General features: G+C 43.0%; 1 protein-coding gene and 1 long non-coding RNA gene across 4 annotated transcripts in view; one reads left to right on the forward strand and one right to left on the reverse strand.

Annotated features, from left to right (window-relative positions):
* Nucleotides 1–10: 10 nt before the first annotated feature.
* On the forward strand, nt 11–4,419 carry LOC311132209. Of its 3 annotated transcripts, none has more exons than XR_014613500.1 (6): nt 11–670; nt 2,506–2,764; nt 2,959–2,975; nt 3,109–3,183; nt 3,403–3,548; nt 3,648–4,419. It is a non-coding gene; the product is annotated as an uncharacterized lncRNA (long non-coding RNA). The 3 variants fall into 3 exon arrangements; XR_014613501.1 differs by having other exon boundaries at nt 2,506–2,755; XR_014613499.1 differs by having other exon boundaries at nt 2,506–3,183.
* A 2,210-nt stretch (nt 4,420–6,629) lies between these two features.
* The window catches only part of setdb1a (SET domain bifurcated histone lysine methyltransferase 1a), a 30,973-nt gene continuing 11,368 nt past the window's right edge, over nt 6,630–26,234 (reverse strand). Inside the window, exons 4-19 of the mRNA XM_084165534.1 lie at nt 17,481–17,539; nt 16,905–17,361; nt 16,589–16,790; nt 15,349–15,422; nt 14,795–14,985; nt 14,503–14,620; nt 14,164–14,251; nt 11,344–11,554; nt 10,547–10,899; nt 10,227–10,343; nt 8,585–8,754; nt 8,343–8,471; nt 7,839–8,126; nt 7,395–7,564; nt 7,072–7,160; nt 6,630–6,871 (exon numbers count right to left, since the gene is read on the reverse strand). Of these exons, the coding sequence (XP_084021660.1) occupies nt 6,757–6,871; nt 7,072–7,160; nt 7,395–7,564; nt 7,839–8,126; nt 8,343–8,471; nt 8,585–8,754; nt 10,227–10,343; nt 10,547–10,899; nt 11,344–11,554; nt 14,164–14,251; nt 14,503–14,620; nt 14,795–14,985; nt 15,349–15,422; nt 16,589–16,790; nt 16,905–17,361; nt 17,481–17,539 (2,831 nt within the window). The 3' untranslated portion in view covers nt 6,630–6,756. The remainder of the gene's footprint in view (nt 6,872–7,071; nt 7,161–7,394; nt 7,565–7,838; nt 8,127–8,342; nt 8,472–8,584; nt 8,755–10,226; nt 10,344–10,546; nt 10,900–11,343; nt 11,555–14,163; nt 14,252–14,502; nt 14,621–14,794; nt 14,986–15,348; nt 15,423–16,588; nt 16,791–16,904; nt 17,362–17,480; nt 17,540–26,234) is intronic.

Raw genomic sequence — 26,234 nt, forward strand, 5'->3', positions numbered from 1 at the left:
CGACCAGAGTGGCTCGCTGGCAACAGTTTGATCGTGCGTCAAGAATTCAGCATAGTAAGTTTGTATGAAGGTCTGGTTATTCACAGGTAAATAGTAATATGCTCTAAACCGCTCTGGTAACAACCAAACTTGCTGCCCTGTTTACAATCGTTCACATGGCTGGGAGAACCTATTCAAGTAAGTAAATACATTTAGAAAATGTTTAAAAAACGATGTATTATTAGCTAACTAGCCACAGTGCATGCTAACTCAAATGAGCTGTTAACGTAGCTAGCTATCTAGCCAATTTAACATACTGTATAGATAGCTAGCTAAGTTAATTAAATTTGACCAGCTAACTTCATATTAGCTAGTTATCTTGATGTATTTACCACTATAAAAAACTACTCCAAATGCATTTGTAGGTAGCTAGCTAACAGCCATGGAGGAGGGTGAAAGGATAGCAGCCCCATCTGTCAAAGTGAGAGAGTAGGCTATTCTGGATAGGGCAGGTACTTTTGTGTAGTTTCAGTCCCTAGAAGTGAGGACTGAGATAATAGTAACATAATATTCAGTGCGGTCTAAGTCTGTTTCTTGTGAGGTTTTCTGTCCTCAGATACAGAGCGCTGTGAACGTCTGTATGCAGAGGAAGAGCAGTGGTTCTCAGTCCTGGTCCTGGGGACTCAAAGGGGTGCACATTTTTGTTTTTGCCTTAGCACTACATAGCTGATTCAAATGATCAAGTCATCATCAAGCTTCAAGTGGTATTTATGTATTAATTTGTGATGCTATCCTTGATATGATCCTGCTATTGTTACATGCTACACATGCACGTGTGTGCACATGCATCTACACTGCTCAAAACAATAAAGGGAACACTAAAATAACACATCCTAGATCTGAATGAATGAAATAATCTTATTAAATACTTTTTTCTTTACATAGTTGAATGTGCTGACAACAAAATCACACAAATTATCAATTGAAATCAAATTTATCAACCCATGGAGGTCTGGATTTGGAGTCACCCTCAAAATTAAAAGTGGAAAACCACACTACAGACTGATCCAACTTTGATGTAATGTCCTTAAAACATGTCAAAATGAGGCTCAGTAGTGTGTGTGGCCTCCACGTGCCTGTATGACCTCCCTACAACGCCTGGGCATGCTCCTGATGAGGTGGCAGATGGTCTCCTGAGGGATCTCCTCCCAGACCTGGACTAAAGCATCCGCCAACTCCTGGACAGTCTGTGGTGCAATGTGGCGTTGGTGGATGGAGCGAGACATGATGTCCCAGATGTGCTCAATTGGATTCAGGTCTGGGGAACCGGCGGGCCAGTCCATAGCATCAATGCCTTCCTCTTGCAGGAACTGCTGACACACTCCAGCCACATGAGGTCTAGCATTGTCTTGCATTAGGAGGAACCCAGGGCCAACCGCACCAGCATATGGTCTCACAAGGGGTCTGAGGATCTCATCTCGGTACCTAATGGCAGTCAGGCTACCTCTGGCGAGCACATGGAGGGCTGTGTGGCCCCCCAAAGAAATGCCACCCCACACCATGACTGACCCACTGCCAAACCGGTCATGCTGGAGGATGTTGCAGGCAGCAGAACGTTCTCCACGGCGTCTCCAGACTCTGTCACGTCTGTCACATGTGCTCAGTGTGAACCTGCTTTCATCTGTGAAGAGCACAGGGCACCAGTGGCGAATTTGCCAATCTTGGTGTTCTCTGGCAAATGCCAAACGTCCTGCACGGTGTTGGGCTGTAAGCACAACCCCCACCTGTGGACGTCGGGCCCTCATACCACCCTCATGGAGTCTGTTTCTGACCGTTTGAGCAGACACATGCACATTTGTGGCCTGCTGGAGGTCATTTTGCAGGGCTCTGGCAGTGCTCCTCCTGCTCCTCCTTGCACAAAGGCAGAGGTAGCAGTCCTGCTGCTGGGTTGTTGGCCTCCTCCACGTCTCCTGATGTACTGGCCTGTCTCCTGGTAGCGCCTCCATGCTCTGGACACTACGCTGACAGACACAGCAAACCTTCTTGCCACAGCTCGCATTGATGTGCCATCCTGGATGAGCTGCACTACCTGAGCCTCTTGTGTGGGTTGTAGACTCCGTCTCATGCTACCACTAGAGTGAAAGCACCGCCAGCATTCAAAAGTGACCAAAACATCAGCCAGGAAGCATAGGAACTGAGAAGTGGTCTGTGGTCACCACCTGCAAACCAGTCCTTTATTGGGGGTGTCTTGCTAATTGCCTATAATTTCCACCTGTTGTCTATTCCATTTGCACAACAGCATGTGACATTTATTGTCAATCAGTGTTGCTTCCTAAGTGGACAGTTTGATTTCACAGAAGTGTGATTGACTTGGAGTTACATTGTGTTTAAGTGTTCCCTTTATTTTTTTGAGCAGTGTATCTATCCAATGTTATCATGATTTGTTATAAGGGATATTATACTTTAGTAATCCACAATGACCTGGTGAGGTAAAAGTCTAATAATGACATTTCCATATACCTACAGATACCTTGTAACTGGAGATTCCTTCAAAACGATTGCCTAGGGCACTGCAAGGTTGGGTGACCAAGGCCATCTGGGACTGCCTCATGGGGGAATTCAGGCGTGTGAAGGATAACCTGTGTCCTGCATAACTTCATGAGGATGGACACGAGGACCAGGAGGGGGATCTGCAGCTCGCCGCCGTGTACCAGAGGAGAGGTCTACTGCTGTGCAGGATGTTACAAGGATGGGGGCCAACAATGCAGCACGGGAGGTAATCCATGTGCGTGAGATCTTCACCTCCTACTTCTTTGAAGAGGGTGCTGTTCCCTGACAACACCATAGAATACACTATGCACAACCAAATGCTCTTTTAAGAGCCATTCACATAGTAATAAAAGTTATTCCATTTACTTAGCTATGTCAACTGCAGTTATTCAATTCCCAATTTCTCTACTTTTGATTTCTACTTCTCAGGTGAGGGTGCTGTTCAGGTAAGGGTGGTGTCTGTACAAAAACAAAACAGGCTCTTTTAAGAGTCACCCATATTGAAAACAAATAGGATAATTAGACACCCTATAACCCACACACTCGTGTATCAATCTGATTGATGATTGTGTTGTGCAGTAAGCAGGCTCAGGTGTATAACTGTGGCTCCTTCCACCTTCAAAGAATAGGCAAGAGGACCAACCATGGATAATAGTAAGACACTTCATTGTTTCTATTTATATAACTATGCTATATTGTTTGTCCTCATGTGCCTGTGCATGTTTTTCAGTATAAAGTACTCTGCAGCCACTTTGTGTGGTCTCACCTGGTGTCCACACTCAGATTCCTGTTGAACATTGTGTCTTTAACTGCCTTATTTTCTCAATAAGTCTCTCTCCTTCACTTCATCCCCCTTCTCCCTAAATCCTCTAGGTTATATCAGCTGTGTCGGTGAACCCCTCCCGCATCTGAACTGGCTGACAGAGGGCACTTGGTCGGGTCAACAGGAAGTATTATTAAAGAGATGCTTTACATTGAAATACAGAGAGATGTAGTAGTCCCAGAGTTAATGATACAAGGTCAGTTTTGCATTTCACCTTCTGATGATTATGATGACTGACAGTGTTAGCATGATTAAGCCTGATTAAGTTTTATTTTATTCTGTCTTTCGTCTGCAGGTATGTTTTGATGTGAGAGCGAGTACCAACCCCCGGTCCCGTCATCACCATCTCACCCGCTCTTAAGATAACCTTCGGACCAACTGGGGGCCCAAGGCTGTTACGAGACACGCTAAAGACACTTGTAATTGTTATGAACTGAGAGAATATTAGGGTAGCACTGTAATTCATGAATCATATGCCGTCTTCCCTGCTCCTCTGTTCTTCCCCTTAGTCTTTAACACTCTTAGACCTCTCTACCCGCCAACTCTTTCTTCCTCTGTTTTTATAACAGGGGGTAAACAGAAGATAGCCCTAAATCCATATTACGGCAAGAACAGCTCAAATAAGCAAAGAGAAACAACAGTCCATCATTAAGACATTAAGGTCAGTCAATCCGGAAAATTTCAATAACGTAAGGGTTATTTTACCAAGAAGAAGAGTGATGGAGTGCTGCATCAGATGACCTGGCCTCCACAATCCCCCGACCTCAACCCAATTCAGATGGTTTGGGGTGAGTCGGACCGCAGAGTGAAGGAAAAGCAGACAATAAGTGCTCAGCATATGTGGGAACTCCTTCAAGACTGTTGGAAAAGCATTCCACGTGAAGCTGGTTGAAAGAATGCCAAGAGTGTGCAAAGCTGTCAAAGGCAAAGGGTGGCATTTTGAAAAATATAAAATATATTTTGATTTGTTTAACACTTTGGTTACTACATTATGCCATATGTGTTATTTCATAGTTTATGTCTTCACTATTATTCTACAATGTAGAAAATAGTAAAAATAAATAAAAACCCTGGAATGAGTAGGTGTCCAAACTTTTGACTGGTACTGTAGCTTCACGTCAGTCCAAAACACCTCACTACGCAAACAATTACGAAATAAGTGTTCAATAGATTGTTTCTAGTTCACGAAAACTGCATTCACTGGTAACATCAGTAGTATATTTAGAAATCAAGCTATTACACTGGTAGAATCTATGGATAATCTTAAAGGAGATCTCCTTTACTTTGTTGGTCACCGTAAATTTGTGTGGAGTGAGCCAAGCACGGCGCCAGTTCACGTCAAACAATGAAGCCGAACAAAATATGGCAGAAGGAATCGATTTCCTGTAGTACATATCCCTTAAGAAATTCAACAATCATTTATTATCTACACTAAACAAATATATAAACGCAACATTTGATTTGCAACAATTCCAAAGATTTTACTGAGTTACAGTTCATATAAGGTTCAGTCAATTTAAATAAATTCATTAGGCCATAATCTATGGATTTCACATGACTGGGAATACAGATATGCATCTGTTGGTCGCAGATACCATTAAAAAAAAGGTAGGGGCGTGTATCAGGTGCCCCTGTGTAATGATCATGCTGTTTAATCAGCTTCTTGATATGCCACACCTGTCAGGTGGATGGATTATCTTGGCAAAGGAGAAATGCTCACTAACAGGGATGTAAACAAATTTGTGCACAACATTTGAGATAAGCTTTCTGTGCATATGGAACATTTCTGGGATCTTTAATTTCAGCTCATTAAACATAGGACCAACACTTTACATGTTGTGTTTATATTTTTGTTCAGTATAGTAAACCTATGCCATTCACCTGGATATCACTTACAGTAGATGTTCTAGAATATGCCTTATTCTGTAGTAAAGATTTTATCCCACTAGGTATAGCCTTTAGAACAATGTTATATTCCTTGCTTGAAACCTCAAAGTTGTCTCTTTCCATAATCGCTCTGTATATTTGCTGACTAGGACAATTTTTTTCGAGAACCAATTACGGTAAAATAACATCTTGTTTCTATGTAACATAGACCCATTATTCCATATAAAACATTTATGAGGTGAAAAGTTGTGTTTATACAGCAAAGCCCAACACATTAAAGCCTGCTTGTGAAAGCTGCCAATTACACAGGAAGTTTACTAACAATATAAGGACATTGTAGTAAAACATTAAGCCCTCCAAGCTTCTGAAAAACGAAATAAATGTTTTTCCATATGAAGTTCTCTATAGAATCAAGGAGTTCCATAGAGTCACTCAAACTGTTATCTAAGGAGTAAAGATTCTCATAAAACTTTGTGGTAAAGTCTGAGAACTCTATCCTCAGAGGTTACCCCATGAATCTTACATTTCCTGTGTGTCGAGTTTCTCTCTTCTCTCTTCCAAATTAAAAAAGTATCTGTTCTTTTTCGCCTTTTTCAAGTAATTGTTTTCTGGACCTTAAGGCTCCTCTAGGCTTTTCCTCATATAATTTATCTAGTTCATTCTTTAAATCATAAAACGTAGCCTTCTCATTAAGATCAATTTTCTCCTTAAAGCAAGCTGCTTTCCCATCGGTAATTCAAGCTGAGCGGATTAAACATTTCAGCAGTTCCCAATATATCCCATATTCTGCATTAGAGGTAGCTAAATTCCAATAAACAGAAATTAGATTCTTAATAAAACATTTTAAATCATGCAATAACAATGGATTATTCAATTTCTAAAAACCATCAGTGCATTTCTCATCATCACGGCACATTCTTAGTCAGCCGTAGAACTTTATGATCCGTCAGGACTGCAGGCAGTATTTTGACCTCTACCGTGTTGCGGTAATGGAAACACCACTACATTTTTATTTGACAGAACGTTTTTTGTTTTGTTGGTGTGACGTCATTACATCCAGCTGTTTTTATCGACAAGATAGTTAAATGGTAATTGTAACATCTATTTTCTATGCAAACTTTCTAATGTCGACAACAAAAGTTAATGGAAACATAGCTACTGAAACAACCCCACTCTTCCAGCCGCAACCAGACCACAGAGTTACTGTACCGTCTTTGGCAAGACCCTTCTCCACAAGTGCTTGATGGTCTATTTTGACTAAGGTTTAATACCTTTACAAAACATTTTCTTTGGAAACATTTAAGGAAAATGTGCGAATATAGTTTACCGAAATATTATTTGGGGCAGATTAACTTTGCAGAATAAATTAGGAATGCTGAAAAGGACATTTCAATACTTCAGAATTAATTTATTAAAAGCACAATTTAAGAATCGTAATATGAACAAAAACTTTGGACTATTACAGTATATTCATACATTTACTTCAGCGGTGAAGCTGGAAGAAGATGTCAGGCCGTTCATAACTTTTCCCTGCACTCTGGATCACAACGACAATTTAGGATTCTTGACGACCTTTTCATACCAAGCTCACATTTATAATCCCACGCCAGCTCTGTACCAGCTCTGATGCGCCTGAAAAATACAGAGACAATATTATGATGAATATACAGAAGTGCATATTTGAATGCACATGCTTTAGTCCCCCTGGGCATGGGCATTTATTATAGAGCCAAAGACATGAGCATATTAATCCTGGCTTGGACTCTCAAAAGACCAACCATTAGCACAAGCAATAGATAATATCCCATAAGTCATAACAGAAGGTCACTAACTTGCTGGCGAAGAAGGCCACCCAGGGGAATCGAAGGTCATGTGTGTCCACAAAAACATTCTGCGCAAACAGGTTTGGGTGGCAGCTATGCTGTAGGGAGAGAAAAGGGAGGGGGACACAGTGGATGTGAGCTTTATGACTCTTTTTATTCCCATTCATGACGAGTAGTAGGATGAAATTCGTTGTTTACTCCTGCCCTTTATTGTAACCTGGGTAAGATGTTGAGATGGCGGATTTCTGAGAAGTATGGATGTAGGTCAAATCATACAGTCGGCATACTATCCAACACATGATACCTTCTGATTATTCCTCCTCGTGACTCACATTGAGGTAGCGACCCACATTCCCCTCCAGCTTTGCATCAATTATGTAGCATGACTCCTCGCCATCAAAAAAACGCCTTGTGGCGTTTGAGGCCTCCTTGTCATTTCCCTCTGCTTTACCATCCTGCTGGTCAGAAGATTTGTCGTCAGAGCCCGATTTCTTCGCTGGGTCTATGAGAGAGTGTCATTTGATGAGTCTGGGAACCAGTCCTATAACTTATTTTTTTAAATCCAGAAATAAAAGTGGAGAGTTCATGAACAGGTTTCTGTCTATACTTTTGTCTGTGCTTTATTTTCCTTTACCTTCCTACATTATTTTGAGAAACCAACATTTATCAAACCAAATAGGAGTGAATCCTCTACTAAACCTCGGTAACCTTTTTCGTTTCCCTCCATGTTTGCTTTTCACTCAGTATACTTTTCTTTATATAAGGTTTCCTCTTACCCTCCTGTAGTATTTTGGCATGCCTGCGTGTGATGTAGCTCCTCTCCATAGAGGAGACGTTGTGCCTGAACTCAGAGTCGCCATCATCTTCACTGACATCGTAGTCCTTGTCTTCATAATTATCATCACTGAGTTGTTCTTCATCTTCGTCATCCGAGTTGTTCTTCTTCATACGTCGCTGCACTTTCTCGTGGTTTCCCTTCTCTTCCTCATCATTGCTCAAATCATCACCTCCATCACAGTCATCATGTTCACTGTTGACGTCTTCTACGGGCTCTTCTTCTGAACCTGATGGGGAACAGAGGTCGCAATATTACAGAGATGGTCAGTTCTGTTGCTTCTCTTTGCACTCCCTGCGTGTCCACTGGGTGTGTGCATTTACAACTCATGAATCGACACGGAAACCCAATCTATCATTTTCACAATCAAATAAACATAACACACAGATAGGATAGATCTGATGCTATAGCTGCCAGTGAGGCCAGGCTCTCTGCGTATATGTACCTGACTCCTTGTCAGAGCGGCGGGCCTCACTCTCGTAGCCCTCCTTGTTCTCAGCTCCCTCTATGTGGTTCAGGTTGACCATGTACATGTTTCCCTCTGTGCCCAAACTCTTCTTGTTCATGATTATCCCTAAGGGGAGAGATGGCAAAGGGAAAAGTTGTGAGCATTGTGTGCAGTATAACCAGAAGAATGGCATTGGTTGGGTTAAGTTAGGTTAGATTGGGTTCCTAGCTCAGTCTCACCAGTGTAAGTGCAGATGAAGGTGCCCTTGGCAACGTCATCCAGGCAGCGGATTCCCCAGCTCTTCCCCACGGTCATGAAGAGCTGTAGCCGCAGCTGAATGCCGTGCTGCACCACCCGGTTAGAGCACATCCGTGGGTCACAGCGGCACAGTGAATTACACTCATATATACTGCAGACAGAGAGAGGTGGAGAGGGTTGATATAGATATAATAATTGTTATAATAATAAGAGCTTTTCAGACATTGCTCTCAAAGCATGTCACAGATAACACAAATGCAGAGAAAGAGCTGAGAGATAGAGGAGAACATTGAGGTGATGCCAAAGACTGACCAAAAAATACCAAAGACAAACATTCAAAGGGATATTGCGACTGATGGATAATTGACAGATGTACACTATCGTTCAAAAGTTTGGGGTCACTTAGAAATGTCCTTGTTTTCGAAAGAAAAGCAATTTTGTTGTCCATTAAAATAATATCAAATTGATCAGAAATACAGTGTAGACATTGTTAATGTTGTAAATGACTATTGTAGCTGGAAACGGCTGATTTTCCACAGAATATCTACATAGGCATACAGAGGACCATTATCAGCATCCATCAGTCCTGTGTTCCAATGGCACGTTGTGTTTGCTAATCCAAGTTGATCATTTTAAAAGGCTAATTGATCATTAGAAAACCATTTTGCAATTATGTTAGCACAGCTGAAAACTGTTGTGCTGATTAAAGAAGCAAAACTGGCCTTCTTGAGACTAGTTGAGTATCTGGAGCATCAGCAATTGTGGGTTCAATTACAGGCTCAAAATGGCCAGAAACAAATAACTTTCTTCTGAAACTCGTCAGTCTATTCTTGATCTGAGAAATTAAGGCTATTCCATGCGAGAAATTGCCAAGAACTGAAGATCTCATACAACGCTGTGTACTACTCCCTTCACAGAACAGCGCAAACTGGCTCTAACCAGAATAGAAAGAGGAGTGGGAGGCCCCGCTGCACAACTGAGCAAGCAGACAAATACATTAGTGTCTAGTTTGAGAAACAGACGCCTCACTGGTCCTCAACTGGCAGCTTCATTAAATAGTACCCGCAAAACACCAGTCTCAACGTCAACAGTGAAGAGGTGACTCCGGGATGCTGACCTTCTAGGCAGAGTTGCAAAGAAAAAGCCATATCTCAGACTGCCCATCTTAATATTTTATTTTTATTGCCCAGTCTGAGATATGGCTTTTTCGAACCCACAACTGCTGATGCTCCAGATACTCAACTAGTTTCAAGAAGGCCAGTTGTATTGCTTCTTTAATCAGCACAACCGTTTTCAGCTGTGCTAACATAATTGGAAAAGGGTTTTCTAATGATCAATTAGCCTTTTAAAATGATAAACTTGGATTAGCAAACACAACGTGCCATTGGAACACAGGACTGATGGTTGCTGATAATGGGCCTCTGTACGCCAATGTAGATATTCCATAAAAATATCAGCAGTTTCCAGCTACAATAGCCATTTACAACATTAACAATGTCTACACTGTTTGATGTTATTTTAATGGTCAAAAAAATTGCTTTTCTTTCGAAAACAAGGACATTTCTAAGTGACCCCAAACTTTTGAACGGTAGTGTACATGAAGAGACACATTGACAGCCTCACCCTGTGGAGAGCCGTTTCTCCAGCCTCTTGTGTTTGTAGCCGGCGTTGACGTCCTCAGGTCCCCCTGGTGACAGGGCTGTGGCTTGGATGGTCAGCTGGTGACAGGAGCATGCCGACCTACATCAACACAATATACATGTCCATAAATACACGTCAACACAACCTCCACATACCCCATGTAAAAAAGTAATGACCATCATGCTTTTAGGGAAAGAGGATCATTTTCTACATGTATTAAACTGCGAGTCCTTTAAATAAATTAAAGGAAATACGTTGCAGTGACAGAGAACTTTAACCCATGTGACACACACAACACACACCTGTCCCTGCAGCCGTCGGTGCAGTCGCAGCCCACCAGAAAGTCAGAGCTGGTGTTGAGGGAGACCCCGCTGGCCGCCACGCGCTGCTTGTTGTAGATCACCGAGATTGGCCGGATGTTGTTGAGTTCGTTGATGCAGGACAGCGGCTGGTTCTCTCTGCCCAGCGTCAGGTCTAGGATGTTGATCTTGTAGGGCCGGGGTTGGTGGGTGGTGGTCACAGACACAAAGGGGTCCAGGCAGAACATATCCAGGAAGAGGAAGTCACAGCGGGTCTGTTGAAGGTAGTCCTGCACCGCAGTCATGTTGCTCAGGCTGAGGCCACACGGCGACTGGTAGAAGATGTGGAAATACGTCTGAGAGAGACAGAGACAGAGGGCCCGGAGGAAGGATGTGAGAAAACACAAAGAGAGCGCATAACCACACTAGAGTTTTTAATAACTACAAGGAGTATGAATACTGGATGACAACAGAATAATACATTATTTTCCATCTGCTACAATGGAAATGTGTAATTTGCTCTGCTCCCAACTCCCCAGTTAAGAAGAGCAGTATCAGGCACGATGCAGCACCCCCAGGAGCGGAGTCATCACTATAGGTATTGGCAGAGTTCTGTATAATGAAGTATGACGTTCCAGACAGCTAGGTGCTCACCTTGTTAATGACCTGGACAGAAGTTTCCCCCTAGGCACAGATCTAGGATCAGCTTCCCCTCCCCAATGCAAACCTTAACCATTAGAGGGGAAAACGCTAAACTCACCTAAGATCAGCGTCTAGGGGCAACTTCACCCTACACCCACCTTGTTATTGACCCGGCGGCGGCCTTTCATGCGGCGGAACTCGCAGAGCAGGGGGATGAGCAGCGGGTTGCGTCCACGGTGCTTGGCCTCGACCTTTGACCGGATGCAGTCCAGGCAGGCTGGGCAGCATCGGTGGTGGGTGAAGGTGACCGAACCTTTAGCTGTGATGACAGACGACTTGTCGGTTGTACGGTCCTGGCCATAGGGCCTCCTGACGTGATCAGGGAGAAGATGACATGGGTTTGAGGGAGAATGAACGAGGTATTGTTATTCTGAAACAAGGATCCAAAGGACTAAAGGTCAAATATATACTTATATTTGTCCTGTTTCACACGTGTGTAACCTGTACATTTACATTTACATTTACGTCATTTAGCAGACGCTCTTATCCAGAGCGACTTACAGTTAAGTGCATACATTATTCTTTTGAATTTTCATACCCCATGGGAATCGAACCCACAACCCTGGCGTTGCAAACGCCATGCTCTACCAACTGAGCTACCTCCCTGCCGGCCATTCCCTCCCCTACCCTGGACGACGCTGGGCCAATTGTGCGCCGGTTGCGGCCGGCTACAGCAGAGCCTGGATTCGAACCAGGATCTCTAGTGGCACAGCTAGCACTGCGATGCAGTGCCTTAGACCACTGCGCCACTCGGGAGTGGTGTGTGGTGTGAAATGTAAATGTGTTTTTTGCATATCCCACTCCCCCTGAGACACCCTCGGAGAGTGCACGGCCAGGAATCAGCCATTATTGACGGTGACCCTGGAGCAATAAGGGTTAAGTACCTTCCCCTAGTCGGCTTGGGGATTCGAACTAGCAACCTCTCGGTTACTGGCACAATTATCTAATCACTAGGCTACCTGCTTGCCCTAATCAAATCTAATTATACAGTGCCTTCGGAAAGTATTTAGACCCCTTGACCTTTTCCACATTTTGTTACATTACAGCCTTTTTCTAAAATGGATTAAATACAATCTACACACACTACCGCATAATAACACAACGAAAACAGGTTTTTAGAATTTTTTGCAAAATTATTTAAAAAACAAAACAGAAATACCTTATTTACATAAGTATTCAGACCCTTTGCTATGAGGCTCGAAATTTGAGCTCAGGTGCATCCTGTTTCCATTGATCATCCTTGAGATGTTTCTAGAACTTGATTGGAGTCCACCTGTGGTAAATTCTGTTGATTGGACATGATTTGGAAAGGCACAAACACACACATATACACTACCGTTCAGAAGTTTGGGGTCACTTAGAAATGTCCTTGTTTTCGAAAGAAAAGCAAATTTTTTGTCCATTAAAATAAACATCAAATTGATCAGAAATACAGTGTAGACATTGTTAATGTAGTAAATGGCTATTGTAGCTGGAAACGGCTGATTTTGTAATGGAATATCTACATAGGCGTACAGAGGCCCATTATCAGCAACCATCAGTCCTGTGTTCCAATGGCATGTTGTGTTTGCTAATCCAAGTTGATCATTTTAAAAGGCTAATTGATCATAAGAAAACCACTTTGCAATTATGTTAGCACAGCTGAAAACTGGCCTTCTTGAGATTAGTTGAGTATCTGGAGTACCAAAACATTTCTGCAGCATTGAAGGTCCCCAGGAACACAGTGGCCTCCATCATTCTTAAATGGAAGAAGTTTGGAACCACCAAGACTCTTCCTAGAGCTGGTCGCCCGGCCAAACTGAGCAATCGGAGGAGAAGGGCCTTGGTCAGGGAGGTAACCAAGAACCCGATGGTCACTCTGACAGAGCTCCAGAGTTCCTCTGTGGAGATGGGAGAACCTTCCAGAAGGACAACCATCTCTGCAGCACTCCACCAATCAGGCCTTTATGGTAGAGTGGCCAGACGGAAGCCACTCCTCAGTAAAAGGCACATGACAGCCCGCTTGGAGTTTGCCAAAAGGCACCTAAAGACTCTCAGACCATGAGAAACAAGATTCTCTGATCTGATGAAACCAAGATTGAACTCTTTGGCCTGAATGCCAAGCGTCACATCTGGCGGAAACCTGGCACCATCCCTACGGTGAAGCATTGTGGTGGCAGCATCATGCTGTTGGGATGTTTTTCAGCGGCAGGGACTGGGAGACTAGTCAGGATCGAGGGAAACATGAACGGAGCAAAGTACAGAGAGATCCTTGATGAAAACCTGCTCCAGAGCGCTCAGGACCTCAGACTGGGGCGAAGGTTCACCATCCAACAGGACAACGATCCTAAGCACACAGCCAAGACAACGCAGGAGTGGCTTCGGGACAAGTCTCAATGTCCTTTAGTGGCCCAGCCAGAACCCGGACTTGAACCCATTCGAACATCTCTGGAGAGACCTGAACATAGCTGTGCAGCAATGCTCCCCATCCAACCTGACAGAGCTTGAGAGGATATGTAGAGAGAAAATCTCCAAATACAGGTGTGCCGAGCTTGTAGCGTAATACCCAAGAAGACTCAAGGCTGTAATCGCTGCCAAACGTGCTTCAACAAAGTACAGCGTAAAGGGTCTGAATACTTATGTAAATGTCATATTTCTGTGTTTTTTTGTGTGTTTTCTGCAAACATTTCTCAAAACCTGTTTTTGCTTTGTCATTATGTGTTATTGTGTGTAGATCGATGAGAAGAAAAAAACTATTCAATCCATTTTAGAATAAGGCTGTAATGTAACAAAATGTGGAAAAAGTCAAGGGGTCTGAACACTTTCCGAAATGTACTGTAAATGTATGCAGGAAATACATATTCATGAAATTCGTGGAAGACGCACTTTTGAAAATAGTACAGCAACACAGTATAAACACAGACATACATTCTACTCACCCTAAGGGTGCGGAGGGGTTGACGTGCGGTTTGCTGGCATTGGCCATGCTAGTCTGGTGGATGGTATTAGTAGTCGAAACTGATCCCCCTGGGTGATGGACAAAGAGAGAGTGTGCTCGTGAAATAAACACATTGTCCACTTTATGAATCCAAGTACAGGAATGATTCAAAGTACTGTGCACACCATGGAAGGAAACAGACAGCAGACTTAGATGCTCATTCATTCAGACAGACAAGGCTGTAGATGTGTTCCTATTTATCTACAGGACACAGTAACACACAGAGACAGACAGATGGCTAGACAGACATAAAGAAAGACAAAGACAGACTGACATTTACCAGTGTTGGGCCGTGTCACTGCTGGTTTATCCTTTGCCTCCTCAGCACGTTTCTTTATGTTGGCCATATGCTCCAGACGCAAAGAGCCTCGATACACCCATTCCTTATGTTCGTCATCCTGAGAACACACACACTTTACTTTACCACACAATGACACATACAGGAAAAAAGGCTTTGGAAGAATTGGACTTTAGTTAGGTAAGCATCACCAGAATACCAAGCACAATATACTGCAAGTCAATCACTATCACTTCAATCAATGGTTACAGAGTAAGCAGTTGTAGCTTCTCACCTTGAAGACGACACACAACAAGCTGCAGTCGATCTGCTCTACTTCCGTCCTCCTCTGGACCCCCTCAAACTCCACGTTGACGAGCTGGCCTGGTCTGTACTGGGCCATGGGTGGGTAGGGGTACACCTTGATGTAATCCTTGATGAACTCCCTGTTGGCCTCATTCTCTATGTCCTCCCACACCTCCGGCACTTAAGTCGATAGAGAGAGAGAGACAGTAGGCTTAGTTTGTGTGTGTGTATGTACGCATGTGTGCGTTTTCCTGCAAGAATCTCACCATGCCTCCATTGCAGATTAAACTTATTGTATGACAACTGCCACATTATGAGTTTCTTTGCTCCATACAAGCCAATGAATTGAAAAATTGATAACTCAAAGTGTATTACTTTGGTATATACTTATATTGTCGCACAGGTGGATTCAGCAACTACAAGGTAATAGCTGGATCTGAATAAGACATCTTACATTTGGTAGGAGGATCAAACAGGATTAAGCCAAGAAGTATTGAGTAATAGTTAAAGAGAGAGAAAATAATTGTCCGAGGCTGTTCTTACGTGGTCTGCAAACAATGTGAATATCCGGCAAGCCTACATAGGAAGGTGTGCCGTCATCAAAAAAGATCAAGAACCTGAAACACAAGGGTGAGCGCCCCAGAGCTTTACTAAGGCATTGATGGATCATATTCAGCATTATGTTGACATATATCATCCAACCACACCCACACCCACACACAATAACTATCACTCTCACACACAAAGGGCTGGTCCTGGCCGTTCTTTTTCCAGATGTTGAAATCAGGTTCATTTTCGGTTCTGAGTGAAAGTTGAAAAGACATCATTTATAGCTGTCTATGTTTGGGCAAAATCAAGGCTGGTCCAGACCGGACAAAATCTGAACCAAAAATAGATGTCTATGATTGGTTCCGATTTGGTCCCATCCATGTGGTAGGCCCACCGTTTGTAAAACAGGCCGTTGCATTGACTTTATTAGTCCTGAATCCCGTGTTTAATCAATTTAGCTATTTAAAGCTCTGAATATCAGCTACCCAACTTCATCTGGAGTTACCCTGAGCCTATTTGCAATGTCTTTACACAGCGGGAAATGCAGAAGTATTTTCTTTTTCACTATGATCAGCTCGTAAAAAATATATGGATACAAACTTGAAACCACTGATCATGACAATTTAGCCCACGGGATGAAACTCCTGGACAGCATTTGTGAGTAGCCTTATTGTTCATTTTATTTTCACCTGTCCTGTTTATAGGATATGTTTGTTAACATGTCAGCACATTTATTATTTGATTGGGTGCCATTTAGGTTAGGCTATTTGATCTGCGAAACCTGCATGCTGTAAAAAGTTTCCGTCTGTACGCTACAGAAAAGGTAAAATACTATTTCTATCATATGCTATATCTGCGACATGATTTATGTTTTTTGACGGAATGTTGGTGGAGCACCGTAGCGATGCAGTTCTCTAATAGCACCCTGGAGAGGTGCGCTGGGAACGGACAATATAAATATTTTGTGTCCCTGCCTTTGGCAAAGTGGGCACTGCTCATCACAGGGCGGCATCAGCGCTCACCTAAAAAGCCCATATGCCACTGGTTGAGAAAAATTGTCATTGTTTTTGGGCAGAATTACCTGTTGTTGGAGGTGAGTCTTGGTCAGTTTTGCTCAGAAAATGACACCCTCGTCAATCTACCGCCATGGCGGCCACCTAATCCTGCCTAATGAGCAGGCTGGCCCTGCGCACACCAACCCAATCACATACACCCACCCACTTAACGCTCATACCTCATGCGGTTCTTTCGGTTGGGGAGTTCAGCCAGAATGCCAGAGTAGAACCAGGACTGGTCGACATCCTTGAACTTGGCCACCACGCGCATGCCCACGTACAGCTGCTCCAGCAAAGCGGTGTTGTCAAAGGCTATGTGGTGTCCTGACAGCATGCTCCTCCCCTTCTCGCTAAAGCCCACCTTATACCTGCTTCCATTCTCTGTGGAGCATCAATGTTTGAGATATAGCGAGCATGGAGAAAACTAAGAAATATGTACAGGACATTTACTGATATACAAGAACAGAAATAACCGGTGGTTGTGTGTGTTCTTACCTGTTCGTTTGATTTCTGTTATCCTGCCTTGGTGCCAGGTATTGGTCCTCCTCCTAGCCAGGACCATCATGTCTGTCTTGATCTCCTCCTCTGTGAGACCGGGGGGTGGCTGAGTCGCGGGGTTGGGTGCATGGGTCGGCGCTTGCAACACGCTGGTCACCACAAACGGAGTGGCTTCGGCAGGTTCTCTTCTCTTCTCTTCACCTTTTCTCAGCCGTCCACGTTTGCTTGACTTGGGATGTTTTGTTAAGACCTTTTTTGATTTTGATGGAGGAGAATAATCATCGCTGTGGTCTTCCTGTGGACTTGGTGGTTCAGACTCTGACAGTGCAAGGGGAGTTGCTGGGGTATCACTAGAGCGTGAGGCTTTATTTGGGGCAACAGAAAAAGTCACAGAAGGGGTGGTCACAGCTGGAGAAGATGGCATGCTCTCCATGTCATATGCCATGTCATTGTACTAAGGAAGAATGAGAAAAGAGCATGTCAGGAGCATGGCCGAGCCCACACACGTAGAAGTGTGTGTGTGTGTGTGTGTGTGTGTGAGAGCATTTTAATACTATCTGGCTTAGTTCTCACATCTTCTGTGTCACTGTCTGTAGCTGTGACTTCTTCAGGTGCAGCTTCAGGAGCAGCAACTGATAAAAAGACAGAGGAGGTGAATGAAAGAATAAAGCATAACGGATTGACATGACATAAAAAAGACTTCCCATTCAAACAACATCTCCCTCCATCCCTTACAGCAGGGTTTCCCAAACTCGGTCCTAGGCCTGATTTTCGGTGCCAGGTGCGCCAGATACAGTATATCAGAAACGGCCGCCCTTCTGGGCTTTTCACGCACGATACTGTCTAGAGTTTACCGAGAATGGTGCGACAAACAAAAAACATCCAGTCAGCGGGAGTTCTGTGGGTGAAAACAGCTCATTGATGAGAGAGTTCGAAGGAGAATGGCAAGAATCGTGCAAGCTAATGGGGCGGGCCACAAACAGACAAATAATGGCGCAGTACAACAGTGGTGTGCAGAACTGCAACACGGAACCCACAACTCATCGGTCCTTGTCACGGATAGGCTATTGCAGCAGACGACCACACCGGGTTCCACTCCAATCAGCTAAAAACAAGAAGAAGCAGCTCCAGTGGGCACACGATCAACACTGGACATCTGAGGAGTGGGAAAAAATTGCCTGGTCCGACGGATCCCGGTTCCTGTTGCAGCATGCCTCCATCCTACCTGGTGTTAACGGTACAGGCTGGTGACGGTGTACTGGTGTGGGGAATGTTTTCCTGGCACACGTTAGGTCCCTTGATAGTAACGATTGAATGTCACAGCGTATCTGAACATTGTTGCTGACCAAACCCAATAGATCTTTGGGATGAGATGGAACGGGGTTTTCGCAGCATGAATGTACCACCATTCAATCTGCAGCTCCTGCGAGATGCCATCGCTTCAGCATGGACCAACATCACTGTGGAACGTTTCCGACACCTTGTAGAATCCATGCCCCGATGAATTCATAGATGGGTGTAACTAATAAACTGTGTTATATACATACATATATATACACACACACACATACATACACACATATATACATATACACATATATACACACACAGCGCCTTCGTAAAGTATTCAGACCCCTTGACTTTTTCCACATTTTGGTACGTTACACCCTTATTCTAAAATGGATTAAATAAATAGAAATCCCTCAACAATCTACACACAATACCCCATAATGACGAAGAGAAAACTGGTTTTTATAAATTTTTGCAAATATTAAAAAGAAATACCTTATTTACATAAGTATTCAGACCCTCTGCTATGAGACTCGAAATTGAGCTCAGGTGCATCCTGTTTCCACTGATCATTCTTGAGATGTTTCTACAACTTGATTGGAGTCCACCTGTGGTAAATTCAATTGATTGGACATGATTTGGAAAGGCAAACACCTGTCTATATAAAGGTCCCACAGTTGACAGTGCATGTCAGAGTAAAAACCAAGCCATGAGGTCGAAGGAATTGTCCATAGAGCTCCGAGACAGGATTGTGTCGAGGCACAGGTCTGAGGAAGGGTACCGAAAACATTTCTGCAGCATTGAAGGTCCCCAGGAACACAGTGGCCTCCATCATTCTTAAATGGAAGAAGTTTGGAACCACCAAGACTCTTCCTAGAGCTGGCCACCCGGTCAAACTGAGCAATCGGGGAAGAAGGGCCTTGGTCAGGGAGGTGACCAAGAACCCGATGGTCAGTCTGACAGAGCTCCAGAGTTCCTCTGTGGAGATGGGAGAACCTTCCAGAAGGACAACCATCTCTGCAGCACTCCACCAATCAGGCCTTTATGGTAAAGTGGCCAGAAGAAAGCCACTCCTCAGTAAAAAAAGGCACATGACTGCCCGCTTGGAGTTTGCCAAAAGGCACCTAAAGACTCTCAGACCATGAGAAACAAGATTCTCTGGTCTGATGAAACCAAGATTGAACTCGTTGGCCTGATTGCCAAGCGTCACGTCTGGAAGAAACCTGGCTCCATCCCTACGGTGAAGCATTGTGGTGGCAGCATCATGCTGTGGGGATGTTTTTCAGCAGCAGGGACTGGGAGACTAGTCAGGATCGAGGGAAACATGAACGGAGAAAAGTACAGAGAGATCCTTGATGAAAACCTGCTCCAGAGCGCTCAGGACCTCAGACTGGGGCGAAGGTTCACCATCCAACAGGACAACGATCCTAAGCACACAGCCAAGACAAGGCAGGAGTGGCTTCGGGAAAGTCTCAATGTCCTTGAGTGGCCCAGCCAGAGCCCGGACTTGAACCCGATCGAACATCTCTGGAGAGACCGGAAAAAAGCTGTGCAGCAACGCTCCCCATCCAACCTGACATAGCTTGAGAGGATCTGCAGAGAAGAATGAGAGGATCTGCAGAGAAGAATGGGAGAAACTCCCCAAATACAGGTTTGCCAAGCTTGTAGCGTCATAACCAAAAAGACTCGAGGTTATAATCTCTGCCTAAGGTGCTTCAACAAAGTTCTGCATAAAGGGTCTGAATACTTCTGTAAATGTGATATTTCAGTATAATGTTTTTATACATTTGCACAAATTTATAAAAACCTGTTTCCACTTTGTCATTGTAGATTGATGATGAATATAATTTAACCAATTTTAGAATAAGTCTGTAACATTTTGTTAGGTTACAGCCTTATTCAAAAATGTGTTGTTTCTTTCCTCATCAATCTACACACAATACCCTATAATAACAAAGTAAAACAGGTTTAGACATTTTTGCTAATTTTTTAAAAATTAAAAACTGAAATATCACATTTATAAAAGTATTCAGACCCTTTACTCAGTACTTTGTTGAAGCAGTCTTGAGTCTTCTTGGGTATGATGTTACAAGCTTGGGACACCTGAATTTGAGGAGTTTCTCCCATTCTTCTCTGCAGATCCTCTCAAGCTCTGTCAGGTTGGATGGGGAGCGATTCCTTCGACCTCATGGCTTGGTTTTTGCTCTGACATGCACTGTCAACTGTGGGACATTATATAGACAGGTGTGTGCCTTTACAAATCATGTCCAATCAAATTAATTTACCACAGGTGGACTCCAATCAAGTTGTAGAAACATCTCGCACCTGAGTTGTAGAAACCGGACGCACCTGAGCTCAATTTCGAGTCTCAAAGCAAAGGGTCTGAATACTTATGTAAATAAGGTATTTGTCTTCTATTTTCAATAAATTAGCAAAACATTATAAATAACCTGTTTTCGATTTGTCATTATGGGGTATTGTGTGTAGATTGCTGAGGATTTTTTTTTTTCCAATCCATTTCAGAATAAGGCTGTAACGTAACAAAATGTGGAAAAAGTCAAGGAGTCCTAGCCTACCCCTTTCAGGTAATACATTCAATGCAGTTATTAGCCTTATATTTAGCTAATGAATGATGGGTTATGCATAAGCTTCTAACTTTAGCCTCTTTCTCTTGCGCAATACGCACCTGTGCTCTGCTGGCCTCTCTCCTTAGCTCTTGGAGACCCAGCTTGCTGGACATTTATTTTCTTATACTAATAGACTATTCGAAGAGAGCCGCAAGCTCTTGTTTGCTGAATGTTAAATACAGCAGCCAATAGAACTCACAGGGAGTTTGAAAGAAGAGAGAACCGGGGATGGCGGTAGGCTATAGCAGTTATTTTTTCAAATCAAACTTGATTTGTACAGCACATTTCAGACATGGAATGCAACCCAATGTCCTTCACAAAAAAATGAATACAATGAAAAAAAAAAAAAAACTAATATTTACTACACAACAAACATATGATAAAACAAAAGAATAACAAAAACTGAACGACTAAAAAGCACCCTAAGGAAAAGCAAACCTAAAAAGGTGTGTTAAATTCTCTTAAATATGTCCACAGTTTCAGCCCCCCTCAGGTTCTCTGGCAGGCTATTCCAGAGGCTGGGGGCATAATAACTAAAGACTGCCTCATCATGCCTCTTGGTCATAGGCTTTGGGATAGCTAAAAGCAGGGGCGGCACTTTTCTTTTCAAAGTGGGGGGGGACTTAACCTGGCGGGAGGTCTGGGGGTCCTCCCCCACCAGATTTTTTTGGGCCATCTAAAGCTCATTTCCTACATTTCTACACAATCCAATAAGCAGTCTCTATTTAGAACAAAAAGTAAGCAAAAATGCCCACAGTAACCAAGCTAGTAGCTAGGTAAGAGATCATTATTAAATATGTTTAAGTTATTAATAAGACTGAACTAGATCAAAGGTAATTCAATAAGAAATATTGTGTTGCACCTTTAACCAATAGGTCTAACAAATGAAAAAATACAAAGACTTTTGATTGTCTTTATTAAGACATCCTCTATATCAAAGTATTGATTACCCAGATTTGCCAGTTCTTGCTGTGAGATGTTACCCCACTCTTCCACCAAGGCACCTGCAAGTTCCCAGACATTTCTGGGGGGAATGGCCCTAGCCCTCACCCTCCGATCCAACAGGTCCCAGACGTGCTCAATGGGATTGAGATCCGGGCTCTTCGCTGGCCATGGCAGAACACTGACATTCCTGTCTTGCAGGAAATTACACACAGAACGAGCAGTATGGCTGTTGGCATTGTCATGCTGGAGGGTCATGTCAGGATGAGCCTGCAGGAAGGGTACCACATGAGGGAGGAGGATGTCTTCCATGTAACGCACAGCGTTGAGATTGCCTGCAATGACAACAAGCTCAGTCCGATGATGCTGTGACACACCTCCCAGACCATGACGGACCCTCCACCCTCCAAATCGATCCCACTCCGGAGTACAGGCCTCGGTGTAACGCTCATTCCTTCGACGATAAACGCGAATCCGACCATCACCCCTGGTGAGACAAAACCGCGACTCGTCAGTGAAGAGCACTTTTTGCCAGTCCTGTCTGGTCCAGCGACGGTGGGTTTGTGCCCATTGGCGATGTTGTTGCCGGTGAGGTCTGGTGAGGACCTGCCTTACAACAGGCCTACAAGCCCTCAGTCCAGCCTCTCTCAGCCTATTGCGGACAGTCTGAGCACTGATGGAGGGATTGTGTGTTCCTGGTGTAACGCGGGCAGTTGTTGTTGCCATCCTGTACCTGTCCCGCAGGTGTGATGTTCGGATGTACCGATCCTGTGCAGGTGTTGTTACACGTGATAATGGAAAGAAGTGGATGGTGATCAACCAACGTGAGTTGAAGTGCAACCAAAAATTGCAATCATTGAAAAGGAAAAAGGCACAACGCGCACATAGGTTAGGCTACTATTGTGAGCGAGCGTTGCGCTTTTTCATTTTCAGTAAGTATTGATGACCCATTTTTGTCTCTGCCTGCAAATCGTCCTCCTAAAATGTAGGCTATAGGCCTATACAAAACGTAGCAAGTGTCGCTGTCATCATTCTTTCTGCTTCAAGTTCAGTAGCCATACCTGCAAGATCAGGTGCGTGTGGGGGTCTGCTAAATGACTTAAATGTAAATGTCTCAATTAAATAGAGTAGGCTACAGCCTATGCATGGGTGGAGAAGCATGGGGCAGTTATCTTTCCAAAGAAATGTACTTCCTAAATAGGCCTATGATTAGGCTTTAGTTTACTACATTGCCTAGAAATAGGCCTAAATATTGATAATATTGATCACCCATATTTTTCCATCTGAAAATCTTCCCACTCCAAAAGGTAGGCTATAAAAATAGCTCAAGAGAAAGTGCAAGTCTCTCCAACTCTGCTCTGTTCAAACTACATCTAGCATAATGGCTGATATAGCCCAGTAATACAATATAAGGGCCATGTGAGAATCTCTGGTAATTTAACCTATAGGGTGCAAAATTGCTGGGACCATGGCTGGTAAGTGAGCTGTGTCACATACGCCTAAAATAACATTGCTGGACAAACAACAGCTGTTAGATAGTAATAATAGCCACCTCATATCGCTATCTGACAGATAACTAGAGGCTAGAGCTGACCTGGCTGTGGTAGCTACTAGCTAGCGTAGCTTATTCATTAATCTCAGTCGAGAGAGGATGCAACATTAGCTAACATTACTGTACATGTCAGTTACAATACTAGCTCAGCACTGAGAATAAACACTAGTTTAGTTTTTTTCTGTTAAGTTAAACAGCTGTCACCTTGCCAGCTACATCAGTCAACTAAAGAGTAGCAAGTTTCTGCTCTGCTTGCTTTTACAACTCAGTGAAAGAGCGCAACACAAACAAATCAAACCACATTTTATTTGTCACATGCGCCGACCTACTGGGTACATAACTTAAAAGCATGTCTGATGTATTGGGGTGCACAAGCGTGGATTAATATAAAAACCAATAGAACAACCTTAAAATGAATTCTAAAACTCACAGGCAGCCAGAGCAGAGACCTTAAAACCGGTGTAATGTGTGCTCTCCGTCTGGTCTTGGTCAGTACCCGTGCTGCAGCATTCCGTATGTTTTACAGTTGACCAATGGCTTTCTTGGGTAGACCAGAAAGGAGAGCATTACAGTAGTCAAGCCTGCTTGTAATAAAAGCATGGATGAGTCTCTCTGTATGAGCCTGAGAGAGAAACGGCCACACCTTGGCAATGTTCCTCAGGTGGTAAAAAGCTTTTTGGGTCACATTCCTAATGTGTGATTTGAAATTTAGTTCAGAATCTAAACTAACTACTAACTTTTTTTACCTGGTGTTTTAACTTTATTTGCCTCTGAATTAAAATGTGCGGCCAGATTTTCTCTCTGCTTTGGTTCAAACAATAAGTACCTTGTCTTGATTTAGCTGGAGGAAGTTGTGAGCCATCCATGTATTTAAATCACTAATACAGTCTAATAACTTATCCGTGGAGCTAAAATCCTCAGGTGACAGAGAAATGTAAAGTTGTGTATTGTCTACGTAGCAGTGAAAATCAATGCTGTGCTTTCTGATAACGCTGCCAAGGGGTAACATATATAAACTGAACAGTACCGGACCCAAAATCAAACCTTGTGGAACGCCACTTGCAGTGGTGTAAAGTACTTAAGTAAAAATACTTTCAAGTACTCCTTAAGTAGTTATTTTTTTGCTATCTGTACTTTATTTCACTATTTTTATTTTTGACAACTTTTACTTCACTACATTCCTAAAGAAAATAATGTACTTTTTACTCCATACATTTTCCCTGACACCCAAAAGTGCTCGTTACATTTTGAATGCTTAGCAGGACAGGAAAATTGTCCAATTCATGCACTTATCAAGAGAACATCCCTGGTCATCCCTACTACCTGATCTGGCGGATTCACTGAACACAAATGCTTCGTTTGTAGATTATGTCTGAGTGTTTGAGTGTGCCCCTGGCTATCCGTAAATAAGAAAAACAAGAAAATGGTGCCGTCTGGTTTGCTTAATATAAGGAATTTGAAATGATTTATGCTTTTACTTTTGATATTTAAGTACATTTTATCAATTACATTTACTTTTGATATTTAAGTATATTTAAAACCAAATACTTTTAGACTTTTACTCAAGTAGTATTTTACTGGGTGACTTTCACTTGAGACATTTTCTATTAACGTATTTTTACTTTTACTCAAGTATGAAAATTGGGTACTTTTTCCACCACTGGCCACATGTGATATGTATTTTCTCTGTTATGTTCACCAAGGGTGACAAAAAACTTGCGACCAGTTAAATAGGTCCTAAACCTATTTAGAACTGGACTTGAGAGGCCAACCCACCTCTCCAGTCTGTCCAGAAGGACATCATGGTCAACAGCATCGAATGCAGCACTTAAATCCAAGAGTACAAGCACAGAGCTGTTCGGCATCTGTGTTGGCTCTAAGATCATTTACCACTTTAACTAAGGCTGTCTCTGAAAACCAGATATACATTTTTCCAAAATATAGTTCCCACTTAAAAAATAATTTAGCTGTTTGAAAACCAATTTCTCCTGCTTAAGAATGGAAGGCTGAATAATCTAGATTACTTTTCTTCAGAAGGGGATTCACCATAGCAGTTTTTAGTGCAGGGAGTGATTAACAATAGCATGCACTTCTTCAGATATGCCATTAAAAACTGTTTTGAAGAAGGTGGTGGGGATAGGATCGAGAAGGCAGGTAAGAAGGCTTAAGTTGTGATATCACTTTCCTGCGCATGTCTGTGTCAACCAGGGAAAATAAATCCATTGAGCCTTTGCGTGGTAGGCTAGGGCACAAATCAAACTTCTCATCAGGTCTTGCTTTACTGATAGCCAGCCTAATGTTGGTTATCTCTGAAATATTCTGCAAACTCATCACATTTAGATGTGGAGGAAAGTTCACATAGGTTTGATGGAGTAGGATTTATCAGGCCATCCATCAATGGTCGAGAAGAGCACTAATTATTCTGATTAATAGTGATCAAGTTAGAAAAATGAGCCTGTCTGCCATTTCTAATTGTCTTGTTATATACACTGAACAAAAATATAAAACGCAACATGTAAAGTGTTGGTCCAATGTTTCATGAGCAAAAATTTTAAAAAATCCCAGAAATGTTCCTTATTTTGCCCAAATTTGTTTACATCCTATTAGTGAGCATTTCTCCTTTGCCAATATAATCCATCCACCTGACAGGTGTGGCATATCAAGAACAGCTTGATTATTACACTGGTGCACCTTGTGCTGGGGACAATAAAAGGCCACTCTAAAATGTGCAGTTTTGTCACACAACTCAATGCCACAGATGTCTCAAGTTTTGAGGGAGCGTACAATTGGCATGCTGACTGCAGGAATGTCCACCACAGCTGTTGCCAGAGAATTGAATGTTAATTTCTCTACCATTAGCTGCCCCCAACGTCGTTTTATAGAATTTGGCAGTACGTCCAACCGGCCTCACAACCG

The sequence above is a fragment of the Coregonus lavaretus genome (assembly GCF_964263955.1).
Source record: "Coregonus lavaretus genome assembly, chromosome: 7".
NCBI lineage: Eukaryota > Metazoa > Chordata > Actinopteri > Salmoniformes > Salmonidae > Coregonus > Coregonus lavaretus.